The sequence below is a fragment of the Diadema antillarum genome, unplaced genomic scaffold (genome assembly GCF_040938485.1).
Source record: "Diadema antillarum isolate AM-2024a unplaced genomic scaffold, OU_Dant_1.0 scf00000045, whole genome shotgun sequence".
NCBI classification, from domain to species: domain Eukaryota; kingdom Metazoa; phylum Echinodermata; class Echinoidea; order Diadematoida; family Diadematidae; genus Diadema; species Diadema antillarum.
In genome coordinates, this window is record NW_027270934.1 from 1,129,576 (window position 1) to 1,143,982 (window position 14,407).

Consider the following 14,407-nt stretch of genomic DNA (forward strand, 5'->3'; position numbering starts at 1 on the left):
AGAAAATACTTTCAGACATTGCATGGCTATGGGGAAATAGTGAGATTTTGAGCATTTGACCTTGACCTTTTGACCATTTGACCTTGACCTTTTGACCATTGACCTTGAGCATGTTCATTTAAAAGTTGATAGGCACAACTTTGCCCACTCATACATATACATGCCAAGTTTCATTAGGATACCTTAAACCGTTTTTTTAGTTAGCTGTCCACAAAATTGATTATGGACGCATGGACAACCCGAAAACATAATACCTCCAGCACCACTTCGTGGCGGAGGCATAACAAGCAAATACGGTAAATCTGATTATTTGGTACCCTGGTTACTGGAGACTTAGAAGTAAACTATGTAAACTTGCTCTGCAGACATCATCTATCATTCATCCTTGTCACAAGTAAACTCTTGATTCATACTCAGTCCATCAAAGAAATTCAAATAAAGGCATTATACTTAGGATCCCCCAGTTTCTCAGCTTCTCACAGTTTTCCACATAACTCCAATGCCCTAATCATTACTGCGTCAAAGCAAAACACTGCCTCATTCCATTTAAGACAATCTTGGTACACCCTGATTAAGCCACAGAGAGATCCATAGGGCCGGATCAAGACTTCCCCATCCAATGTTTGTACACAGACAGGCAATAGATGCATGGAACACTTACAACAGTAAAGTTGAATGGGTCATTCTACAAACCAACCTGGCTTTGGAGTGCTATACGGCTCGTAGTCATGGTTACCGCCATAGTACGTTACTTGCTGAATGCGATACACAAGAGAGCTGTTCAGCGTAATGGAGGCTGGAGCGATGACGAACCGTTTCCACGACGTTTCCTTAGCGTTGAAGATGGGATCAGTGTCACTGTGATGGGAGGAGCGACTCGAGCTGTCGTTACCTGCAAAGAATGAGACATGATATACAAAATGCACTTGACGTGTGCCTTTGAACAGTCAAATTGACTCAACTGCACATCGTCGGCCTCATGCCAGAAGGGCCTTAACACCATAGAGTTTGTACACTATTAGTGCCCTTTTGGCATGAGGCCGACGACATTATAACACACCACTTAAAACTTCCAAGTTTTGACGACTGTAGACTTACAAGACCGTGAAATGTTTCCTAGATGATGTCAAATAAAGAACAAATAGTATTTGTGTCCTGTCGACCTTGGCAAAAGCAGTAATCCTGAGATTGAAAAGATCCATGCAAAGCAAGAGAGAGAGGTTCCACTTTGTTAGCTTATTAAAACACTGTGTGGTCTACTCAATGAAGTACATGTACCATCGTAGCTCACATTGATGTGTCATAATATTACTTTATATTTTATTCGTCAGAGGTCTCACATTGATCCCTTGAAGCTTACAATAACTGTCACTGATCTCCCCTTCCAATGTCTATACCCATTGTAGCTGTCTCGCTCAGAGAACTGTCTCAGTAAAGAAACGGTAGTGTGTGGATACCAAGCAATGGGAAAGCTGGCTTGACTCTGATATATTTGGGAATACCCGTAACGAACTGTGTACAGCTTTAACACTGATCACTACGTAACTATACACACACACAGCCACAGAATCTCAACTGGAGTCACACGTTACCAATGAGCACATCCTTTGATGCACATATTCGCTGACAGACAATTCTATGTTTGTAGGCCTGCACTAAGTCATGGTTTTTGAATGCACCCCAGTGAAGAGCAAATGACAATTTGTTCAATCAGGTCAACCATTCTTTCCTCACACTACCGGGTCTTTAACTTCACTCCATAGAGTGGATGTTAGAGCGACTTCAAGCACTCTTCTCTCCTTACCATCTGGCCCTCTGAGCTTCTCATATGTAAAGAGGTAGTCCATCCACAGAGCACCAAACCTGGCGACGGCTCCTGTCTCAGTGTACACGTTCTGGTGGTGTTCCCCGTCCAGGATGTAGATGGTCTTCTGGTGGTTGTTCTCTGGACTGCTCCCGTCAAACAGCGACTGGGACATGAAGTTTTCCCGCTTGTCCCGGTAGTCCCTATCACCGCACGTGATGTAACAGTCTCGATCCTACATTACCAGAGAGACACAGGAATTTTATAACTTTAAGGTAGCAATTTGCAGTTCACAGGTGCAATAACAATGTGCCATCGATTCATATTCAGTTTCAGCAAGAGCATCATATGTTTTCTTTGACATATTCTGCCCTTTTCTGCTGTTTTTTATGGCCCAATCGGATAAGTCATGTACAATTTTGAATGAACCGGACTAGCGAGAAGTTACTGCATTACATTTGCATGGAAATTCAGCCCTCAACTTTATCTTCAGTCATTCATTTTGCCACAATAACTTTGCCCTCATACTGATAAGTTCTCAAACATGCTCATCACTCCTCATACTAATCAAGCTACAGAAAATATGTTTCATTCCAATTCCATTCAAGTCCATGTTACCTTCCAAGTTATATGCAGTTGATTAAATGCACATGTACATGGGTACATCTACAAATCTATAAATAACTATACACTAGATGATTGGGAAAAAAAGTCTTGGTTAACACAGTCTTGTAAATGAAGAGACCTCAAGAACTTCTGCATATTTTTCAGGAAAAGATGGACACAAACTTTAAGTACATGAAGGAAAGGGAAGCAATACACTCAGAATTCAAGTCCAATATAATTTAGCAGATTTTTCCGGAAAAGAAAATTACTGTCATAAAAATTTGTTCACTTACCAATTCAAGTTTCCAAGATTGGTAAATATTAATCAGTATGGAACATAAACTATTTGTTATTTATTTAAAGTTGATAATGTAGGTAGCAATTTAGAAATAATCAATACATTTTTGGATCATCTAAAAAAAAAAACAACACCATTTTGTGAAAAAGCAATAGGAGAAAGAAAGACACAAAAATCACAGTGCCCACTTTGATTAATCATTATGAAATTTCAAAAGGCCCTTGATTCTAACATTTAACAGTAACTACTGTACCTCTGGGATTCTTGCATCAGAGCCATGATCATCAACTCCACAGGGGCAAGATCCAATGCCGGACAGGCTGATCTGACTTATTCCCAGCTGCGCTGCAAAGAACGGTTCCCCTTTCATCAAGACGTCGATGGCGACGCCTCCCAATTCCAGGAGCAAGGTACGCTGGAAGCTCAGCTTGGGTCTAGTGTACAGACTCTGTTCACCACTCGGGTTTGTTGTCTACACGGGGAAATGGTGAGGGGACTATCGTCAGTTGGGAAATGTAGAAGGCATTGAGGTGAAAATCTTCTCTATAGTATGTTGAAGTTGATTTGAATGAATCTACTAAAATCTAGCAAACAAACCAACAACAGCTTCATTGTAATCAAAGTAAAGGATGATAAAGTTGTACTTCCAGAACAGTGGATTGGTCAGTCATAAATGCAAATTAAATGAGATGATATTCTGACCTCTATAATTACACAATTTACAAGAGATGTGACATATTGTACAACCAGCTCTTGTAAACAATGGGTTAATACTAAGAATATTTGAATAATGTCATCCTTTGGTGTTATATAAAATAAAAATACTGATGTATTCTTGGCAATCAATAGAGTTATGCTAGTTGTATGTACATGCTGACTACCAATGAAGTCTTTCAGCTTACTGAGAACACGCACAATATTCATAACAATTTATGTCCATGAGAACACAGCAGAAAATATTTTGGCAGAAAAATGAGCCAGATTTTATTGCTGCAGTGTTTGTCTCAACCTGTCCTAAGTCAATCGTTTCAAAGCACTGCAAGGTTTGATGTTCGGGCCATGCCGAAAGGGAATTATTTCAAATAGATAACTTTGCAAGTACAGCATGTATGTCGATTACCTTGAATTCAAGTGAAGCCCTGTTACAGTAGAACCCCACAGACAGGATGGGGTCCCTACGTTTCTGGAGTCTCCCGCCCCCGTACAAGTTGGCTGGGCGCGTCACGTTCTCCTCCTCGTCCTCATACGTCAGGATTTCGGGCACCAGGGACCACGCCCAGTTCATCCAGCCGTTGGATGGGTCCAGATTGGCAGGGGCTTCCTCAGAATCTGCTGACATTTTTTGGGGGAGGGGGTGGATTTTTGAAGGAGTAACAATTGCATTAAAGAATCTTCCTAAAAAAAAAATCAATTTTGCCCTGCAGGGGAAAGAAAACCAAGGGGGCTTCAGAAGGAGCAGAGGTAGGGTAATATTTATATCTAACTGTTGACCTGCTTTTAATCCTATCCCTCTGAATGAATACTAATGCATGTCAGTATATGGAGTTCCAATCAGAATGTAGTGATGGGTAATATAAGTTGTACACACACACACATACACACAAAAAAATTGAGTTTATACCACAATGCACTTATTGTGGTATGTCGATAAGATTAAGACTTTAAATTACAGTTTCGAACTTTATTACAATGTACAAATGTGGAATTACATACTGTACCAATCAAGAGATGCATCAAATGCTGAACTGCAAACTCAACATTTAATGTTAACTGACCAGGCTTTTCTTTACTTCCATGTACCAAGCCCAAGTATGTACTTTTGTACCAGTATACAAACTTTGTATATCTACCCCATTTTGACATCCTGGCACATGATCTCTCACTATATGTCCCGTATTACACAACTCAAAAACAGCAATCTTGCTAACAATTAGCAGAATGCAATGTATTTCACATGGCTGCCAAAACACTGGTGTCATTTTATAGTTTGACTGTAAATTGTGACTCTTGGTCTTGTGTACTATTTTGAAGACCTTATGCATTTACTGCATTTCCAGGGAACACTACCACAATCAAGCGTATATACGGTTACTGGGAATTGTAGTGTGCAGGTCATAGTAGCACAGCACGTGTCAGTAACATGATGGAGGGGACAAGGAAGTAAGAAAAATCAGGAACTGTGGCAGACTACTTAATGTTTGCTACATCCTACAAACCATCAGTAGGAGCCGGTGCTGTTCCACCAGTCATCTGGTCCTGCTCCTGGCTCACTTCTCCTTGATCCTGCTTCTCATCATCAGACTGTTGTATGGTCCCATAGTAGAGGGCCAGGACTAGCTCAAGAACCCTGAGGAACATGGGAAGCTGCGTGTCCGATAGCGACATCTCGAGCTCCTCGCAGTGCGTGCTGACTTTGACAATACCGACGCGCTTGGCGTTCAAGCTGTTGTACGTCAGGTGCACGCGCGTGCTCACCGCACAGCGAAAGACAACTGGCTCCTGGTAGACTTCGATCTTTCCGCTGGCACTACGCTTGTCCAGACAGACAGTGATGTCAGAGAAATTGCAGACGCGTCGGAGAACCAGCTCAGGCAGAGAGAGCTCAAGGAAAGCCGTCTCCCAGTTGCTATTTGTGGCAAAGGTTTCAATGGACTGCACGTTGATGGACAGCACGATATCGTCCTCCACATATTTGAGGATAAGGTTCTTGACGGACACCCTGACATTGTGTAGCATTCGGTTCATGAGAGATGTCACGTAACCGGGAGAGAGGCTCGCATCCTGGACGGCTTCCTTGGGTTTGGGCTTGGATTCCCCTTTGCTCTTGCTGGTGCTCACACTCGACTTGGAGCTAACGCTCTCACCGTCGTCCATCCCCGCATCTTTGAGCTTCAAGGTACATTCAATGGTGTTGATGCTGATTTCAACTGGCTCGTAGCCAATCTTTGTCCAGGGGACATGAATCCGGAGCTCATGAATGATGCCACTGACAAACGTAAGGGGAAGGTTCAGGTCCCGCTCCAAGGCATCCAACCTGAGCTCCAGATTGTTCAGCACCAGGTCCCCTCCCCATAGCGATAGCTGCAAGTCTTCTGGTTTCAGATTCTTGATGTACTTGTCCACATACCCAAGAAGGAAGGGAGAGATGTATGACTCCAACATGTTGACCTCTACTGTCGCTGTATACTATCAACTATTAATCTGTGTGGAGGAAGAAGAAAATCACACAATAACTCAGTTTTTCTGTTAATTACGCTTCGTGCTCAAATGGAAGGATCTTGCAATTGGAAAAGATTTTCCCAGTATCTTGCAGTACCTCAAATTTTCATTTGAAAGTTGTATTTTTATTAGGCACTGACATTGCACATTTTGTTGTTGTTGTTGTTGTTGTTGTTGTTGTTGTTGTTGTTGTTGTTGTTATTATTCATTGAAATTGAACTTTGTGTTAAAATTAAACTAAGCAACCTAACTCTGGCATAATTACAGTACACAGTAAAGAGTACTAAAGTTTGGATTCTGCATGATACATAATACATTATTGGTACAGATCTTAGACAATGGAATGTACTGCACTCTGCTACTGGGCTGGGATTGAAATCATGAAAGTGAGACATCTCTTCAGGCACTATTTTCATGCATTGCACTTTCGTATTTTTTTTTCTTGAATCAATTCAAAGAGAAATTCATTTTCAGTTATGAAAACACATGGGAATATCACAAACAGTCATGCCTGCTGGCTTTTCCTAAATCCCTCTAACTTCTAGGATCCATTATGTACAGCTCGAAGGATTCTGAATTTCCACAGGTTATTTCGTCACTTTTTGTTATGAATGAACAAGTACACAATTACTACACTCGGCAGTCTTCTTCTTACCACCACATGCCATCCATTAGAACTAACTTTTAACACAATACACTTGTTTTCGCTGGACCAAAATATTGGAATTCTTTAGCCTATTCTCTTCAACAAACCACAAGCCTCAAAACATTCAAATACAAATTAAAACTAGATACTAAGTCTTCTGAGTAAATATGTTATATGTTATGATGTAACTAGTCTTTATAGACCACTAATCCTATAGAAACCAAATATCTGGACACTTTTACCCTATATCTAAGGTACAATGTAATCTTATATCAACTTTTACATGGTATATTATTCATGTGGAATTCCTATTCATTTTAATTCTACTGTTTATTTTTTCCCTTTCTTTCTTTCTTTTTCTTCCCCCTCTCTCCCTCATATCCCCGCAGCACCCCTTCCCCTTCAGTTCTCACTTTATTTCCTCTATTTCTCTCGTTCTCTCCCTCTCTTTCTCATTCAGGTTTACTACCTTTAAGATGTAAATACGTACAAGTTATGTAAATATGTTTCAGGAGTCTGTATATATATATTCTCAATTACTCTGTACATAATTATGAATACCCGGTATTAAATTACTCGTCATGGTGTCAGACCTACAAATTTTACAAGCTATGCAGTATGCTTTTTTAATTTTAATTGGGTCACCCCATTTCCGTTTGTATACATAACTTCATAACTTTCCGTACCCTATATTCTGTCAATTCCTGCTGATATATTACTGTAATATTATGTGTCAATATGTAAACAACAATGCAATGTAAAAATGGAAATGAAACGAATAAATTCAATTCAATTCAATTCAATTAGGCCGAGACCTTCTGCTGCACAGGATACGTGGCTCTACTGGCTGGGGACTGCACTGTACCTACGGACCTTCGATCCCCACACATGCATTTTGTGCACAAAATGCATGCCGAGGTGAACCTGTCTTGCTTGCCTCTAGCCTGGTTTTATCTGAGCTCCTCATATCATTTGAAGAGGTCTAGGTCGAAGCAGAGTCTCACTACCGACAGGGTGCATTTTACTTGCAAAACAGAAAGTTGAGAAAAACGTTTTCAAACTCACAAACAGGAACATGATCACTGATCACACCGGTGCTAGTCCACGTACACTCATGCACTGTAAACACGTATGAATCTAGGCTGTATGTGAAGTCGTTTTTAGCAAAACTATCGGTGTGCTCTGTGTACATGACATTGTAGACACTGTTCTCATTGCTTTAGTACTTTGAATGTAGCGCTTTGACTCGAGGCTAAAAAATTGACAACCGAATCAAAACATACGCACGAAGTCATAATATCCATCAATCAAATTTAAGAGCAGTCTTTGCGTTGTTATTACACAAGTTGGTCTATGGATCATTATTATTGAGAGAATAAAGGGGAATTATTTGTGAATTGATACAACAACAAAAAAGAAGACAAAAAAAATAGTGGTTGAAATGAGTTCTTGAGGGGAGAGTGGGGTCGAATGGGGTGGGACGCGGGAAGAAGTGGGACACCTTTCTTATCTCAAAAAGTTTTGAACTACTACAGTAATCAGCTTTCAACTCTTATCACCTAAGCATTTGACATCAAAGTGCAAGCATACTTCTGCTCTGCAACAAGTCTGCAGGACAGTTTAATTTTGAATTTTAGAGGTTGGTTTTTTTTTTAAACACTTTTTTGCGTATTTTTTTTTTTTGCATTCAGTGTGAAGTACTTTCTGCATTCATCGTATTACGGCTCTAGCAGGCACTTAGCATGCTATGAGTTCCAACAAAGTGCATTAAAAGATTTTGCAAAAATTAGCTAAATTGTGATGTCAGCCGCCATTTTGAATTTTTTGGGTAGCTGGGGTGAACTGGGACAGCAGTAAAAAAAAAAAAAAAAAAAAGAATGCATGGGTGAATTGTCAGATACATCATTTAGACAATTAAACATGTGAAATATGAGGAATCTACATAAAAGTTGCTTGTAGAGTGTAGATTCCCAGGTACGCTGGATGAGAATGATTCTTGCTTGATTTTTACAATTGAAAGGAATGACAATTTATGAATTGGGGAAATATAAAAAAATGAAAAAGAAAGAAAGAGAGAAAACAAAGAAACCAATGTCCACGGCGTAAAACTTCTAGAGAGTTGCATGACACCCGAACGAGGTATTACAAGCCAGATACAGTGTACAATGATAGAAATACAAAGTATGCACAAAGAAAGTCCAGGAGTATAGACGAAATCGCGAGTGAGGCACATGTTAGATACAATGACAGAAATACGAAGTGTGAACAGAGAATGTCCATTGTCGAAGAGGATTGAAAAATAGTGATATAGCTTTGAGTATGAATTCAGAAAAACTAGTTTAAAGGGATAGTACAGTATTGGTGGAGATGAGAATTGGACTTTTAAATTTTTGCGAGATACCAAGAAAACACTTATGATATAGCACAGAGCATACCATTTTAAGAGGAATTCAAAGTTTATTTGATGAAAATCGGGTTTGGAATAACTGAAACATCCAAAAACAAAGTAAAACAAAGCGATTGTTACAAAGTGTGGGTTCCACACTTTATTAGAATCGCTCTTTTTTGGATATCTCAGCCATTTCAAAACCAATTTTTATCAAATAAATGTTGAATTCCTCATAGAATTACATGCTCATTTATACTTCATAAGAGATTTCTCATTATCTCACCTAAGAATGTTAGAAACCTGAAATTAGGTCTCAACCAGAACCGTACGATCCCTTTAACTCAGGAAGGTGGACTGCATGAGATTGGATCGCATTTCTCTATCCGAATCATTCCAAAATGTAGGTCCTGTAGTAGTTATTGTTTTTAGAGCGGATACGGTCAGCAGGAGAAAGATGAAAAGAATAATTTTGTCTCGTAGGTCATTCTTCTCCCTGTATTCAAAGTTATGATCAAAATATCAAAGATTTTCTTATTATTTTCTTTAAATTCTAGATGCTTTTAATGCAACTGTCTTGGACCATAATGGGTATATATCACGTTTTGTGATGGAACTCTTCATTTGTAAATTCAAACACACACACAGGGCCTACGCACACGCACGCACACACACACACACACACACACACACACACACACACACATATCACATTACTATAATTATGATATGCTTGTAATATTGCCTAGCCTGTAGTTACTGTTTGTCCCACTTCACCCCAACCAATGTCCCACTTCATCCCGATCATAAGCCTTTTTTTTTTAATCAATAGGGTATAGCCTAATACCGCAAATATGAGACTTTTAGGAATATGAACTAACTAGCTATCACTGGGTGGCCTATATAACATCAGTAGTCTTTGGGTCCGAGACATGCATGAGAGCCCCATTCTAAATATCAGAAAAGTTATGGGAGGAAATTCATCAAATCACAATTTTTTTCCCACTTCTCCCCACTCTCCCTTATTTTTCTTCCGAAAATCTCTTCGCATAATAGTTGCACATCACCAAACTATACGTTCTTGAGAAGTAGGCAGGATTATATTCACGATTCTTTCTATAACACCCATCTCTTCCTCTTGTATTAAACCATTCTGAAAGATTTGTGTGTGTGTGTATGTGTGTGTGTGTGTGTGTGTGTGTGTGTGTGTAAAATACAGTGTAAAATGATAATGAACAAAATCAGATTTATAAGATGTGTTTTTTAAGTTTTTCTCAACACCAGCGCAAATAGAGTAACATATTATGTGTTGTTTACCGTATAACTTGCGAGGGCGCTGTTGCGGGTGCCCAGCGGGAAATGCGGTGATTTCATGAATCATTTCTGCTGTAATCTTACATCTCATGCATGATGTTTGTGCCCGAAGGAATTAGAAATACCGCGTTCTTTATTTTCTACCGAAAATCTCTTCTCGTTTTGTACATCCGTTCTTGAAAAATATGCGGGACCGACGCGATCACCTCGTAAAAGCGGTTCCTCGTTATGACCGAACTCGTTATAATGGGGTTTCACTGTACATGATATTATTAGGATCTTTGATTACAGTGTGTATTACGATAATACGCCAGTTTGTAGTTCCACTTTGCACATGAGTAACCCGAAAAAAAGGTCATTTGTACCAACAGGCATGCATGATGATTTTTAAATTGATTCACTATATCGCATCTGTGATGCAATGATTATTCATGTTATCCTTTATGGTTCTTGCCAGCACATCCACCTGGCAGACCTGTTATTTTGGTAAGATATTAAACAGAAAGTTTGTTAAAGGGATAGTATGGTTTTGGTTCAGACCTAACTTCTCTTTTCTAACATTTTTTTGGTGAAATAATGAAAACTTTCTTATGAAATATGGAAGAGCATGTAATTCTAAGAGGAATCCAACATCTATTTGATGAATATTGGTTTTAAAATGGCCGAGATTTCCAAAACACAGCGATCGTAATGGGGCCCACCTTTTATTACAATCACTTTGTTTTACGTTGTTTTTGGATGTTTCAGGCATTCCAAATCGATTTTCATCAAATAAACTTTGAATTCCTCTTAGAATTGTAGGGTCCTATGCTCTGTATTATTTCATAAGTGGTTTCCTGGTATATATCGCAAAAAGTTAAAAACCCAATCCTCGTCTCCACCAATACTATACCATCCTTTTAAAGTATGAAATGCAAAATAAAGCTAATGGTGTTTTATACCGGTCACCTAGCTCTAGCTGGTCTGCATAAGTTCATTCTTTGTTTGAACATGAATTCTATAAATTCGTACGTCAGGCAAGCTTATAAATGCATTATATCATGTCACAGCTTTTAAACCAGGGAAGAGGTGTGTGTGTACGTGCTTTTTCAAGCGAAAATAGCAACAGTAAGAGGAATACAATCAACCCCGCATATAGGTCAAATAAAGCCAAAGGTCTTCTCCAGTACTCTTCTCTTATATATTCTATTGATTTTAATATCTCATAAGTTGCATTTTCTGTACGTAAAAAATGAAGATAGATTTAACTTAGGTAAGATTGACTGTAAATGGTATACTCAAAGCTACGCACCATTCCCTTTCATGTCACGTTTGCACACAGTTTATATATATATATATATATATATATATATATATATATATATATAATTATATACATACATGTATATGAAGTTTGTTTGCAAAAACCGATAAGTCCATATTTGCCAAATGGAGATATTTGCGATTAAAGGTCAAGAAAAAAAATAAAGAGAATAATAAGAAAATTTTTGCTTCTTTTGACCATAACTTCATAAATGTAGTGACCAATATATCATTTAAAAGGTATTATTTTGTACTTTATGACAGAGACAGTACTGCAAAATCTTCAAAAATGGACTTATCGGTTTTTGCGAACAAACTCTTCATATATATATATATATATAATGGTATTATTATCCGCGTGTTGGAATAAGAGCATGAAGACGATGAAGACAAACAAGTTGACATAATGCATTAGAATCCAACTTCATTTATTTATTTACACTGTTACCCCGAGGAAGATCCGTGCAAGGGTCGAAAATTTGGTTTACAAATAAATGAAGTTGGATTCTAATGCATTATGTCAACTTGTTTGTCTTCATCGTCTATATATATATATCATCAAAGACAAGACTGAAACAAGTTCGGGCTGTATTCACCAAGTTTATTTCGGCACACAAATTTTTAAGCGATTCGCTCTTTCTCAAGTGATGGATACAACACTTATAAGAGCGAATCGCTCGAAAATTTGTGCCGAAATTAACTGTTGGTGAATATAGCATGAACTTTGTTTCAGTTTTGTTTTTGACGATACATTATTGTATCACGCCAACACGTGGACAACTTACTCAATATATATACTCACACACACACATATATATATACATGTATGGGGCGCAATTTGTTGATAAGTTGCAACAAAATAAAAATTTATAGTTTGCTGTCCCTTTCACAGAAAAAAAAAAATAAACAAAAAAAAACTTATTCATAATGGTTCAAAAGTATGCAGGTGTGCATATGCACTTTGGGTATTGTATGTAACAGAAGAACACTGCTCCCTTAGTTAGGATAGCAATGCATGAGTACAGTGTATGTGTGTGGATGTGTGTGTGTGGGGGGGGGGACAGGGAGAGAGAGTGAGTGATGTGTATTGTAAGCTTTACTCTCCTTTATCAATGAGGACAACCAATCAAATATCTGTAGGCAGAACAGGTCCAAATTCAGAGTTCAGTTTTTATTCGACTCTTTTTTGAGTCCTGACATGTATGCTTTACTTTTATACGTCTACTTCAAACATGAAGTACAAAACATACATCTAAATCTGTAGGTGTCTCAAATTACACTTTTTTTTTTCTTCAAACAATACTGATGCATACAAACCACTTTATACTGTAGTGAGTTAAAATGAGTGTACCTGGTATAAAATTCTTCTTGCATGTTCTGTATAGAATGAGAAATTTCTCTACATCACAAGGTGCACAAACAGTAAACATGCATTATGGGACAATGAGACATTTCTGCCACATGTTGACAGAATTACATGCATAGATACAGTACATTGTATGAAACATTACTTCAGAGATTTGCTACATGTTGTGTGTATAACTCCTACTCGAAGCACAGCCTTATATCCTCCTACAACTGTAACGTACACGATTATACATGTACATGGTGTACATTGCCACATCAAGCAGTAAAACTTGGAATCTGAAATTTTCTTTAACCCTTACCCTTTGAGACAAGAAAACACGGGAAACTCTGACCTGTTCTTTTAGCATTAGCTATAGCAAGATGCAAGTACATGTAAGGTGTACATAGTACAAGTGGACTAATGTACATGTATCGTAAATGACGTCCATGCTGTGGACCAAGTTGCCCATTATCATGTACATACAGTGTGTAAATGTACCAGTCAAGTTGGCAAACAAATAAATATTGTACAAGATGTTGCTGAAACAATCTATCTTCCACCTTTCCAGAAATGAAAAAAGGAAATAAAAAAGTGGAATTTCTTTTCAGACACTCCCCTTATACATGTATTCAGCTGCACTGCACATATCCCACATACAAAGTTTGTACAAATACTTACAAAACAAATCAGTAGAAAAAAAAAAGAACTAAAAGGCTTCCAGATAAGGGGAAAAAGTACAAAGTGTACAATAACAAGAATTAGACCTTGGCTGACTACCAAGACTTCCGGACTTTGTTGAAAGGGTTCCATAAATATGCACCACCAAAGGCCTTTTGATTACTCAGTCCACCCCCTTGAAGCTGCCAACAGACGCATGCAAAAAAGTACACACATTTGTGAACTGCGAAGTACGCCATATCAAAAACAAAATACTGTACCCAGCCTCCAATGATAACCCACATTAGTTTGGCTGGATGCCAGACTCTAAGGACAGGTGAACACCCCCTTGCTTGTTGTCATTTTGTGAAACAGCAGTTGCAAATGTAGTAAGCTTAGCATAACGTACTTGGCCAAGTGATGCCCTATACATTTCTTCCTAGTTCTAACATTCCTGTTCTTATACAATACAGACTGTACAATGTGGGGCACAATGTCCTGTGTCTAGACTCCTGACAAAGTCCAGCACTTATCTACCATGTGATATGTTGTTTATTAAATATCTCTGAAGAAGAAAACTACTCAGACAAAATCCATTAGTAAACTACCCACATTGGCTCTTTGCCAAACTGTGCAGTGTACATTGTACACGTAGTAAATGGCTTTTAAAAATAAATTCACATACTAGTAGCGTTTCTACATTTTTGTTAGATATAGGCCTACATGCACTTTGTACACTGTTCGCAATAGCTTTACATGCAATACAACTGTATCACACAGCTCAGGGTAAGCAGAAGGAATCCATGTCATTTGAGAGATTAGCTATC

At 38.4% G+C, this 14,407-nt stretch overlaps 1 protein-coding gene across 1 annotated transcript in view; it reads right to left on the minus strand.

The window, feature by feature from the left end:
- The window catches only part of LOC139714907 (intermembrane lipid transfer protein VPS13B-like), a 66,914-nt gene extending 59,229 nt beyond the window's left edge, over positions 1-7,685 (minus strand). The window contains exons 1-6 of the mRNA XM_071626555.1: positions 7,639-7,685; positions 4,925-5,909; positions 3,829-4,037; positions 2,962-3,180; positions 1,805-2,039; positions 698-892 (exon numbers count right to left, since the gene is read on the minus strand). Of these exons, the coding sequence (XP_071482656.1) occupies positions 698-892; positions 1,805-2,039; positions 2,962-3,180; positions 3,829-4,037; positions 4,925-5,870 (1,804 nt within the window). The 5' untranslated portion in view covers positions 5,871-5,909; positions 7,639-7,685. The remainder of the gene's footprint in view (positions 1-697; positions 893-1,804; positions 2,040-2,961; positions 3,181-3,828; positions 4,038-4,924; positions 5,910-7,638) is intronic.
- Between the last annotated feature and the right edge of the window lie 6,722 nt (positions 7,686-14,407).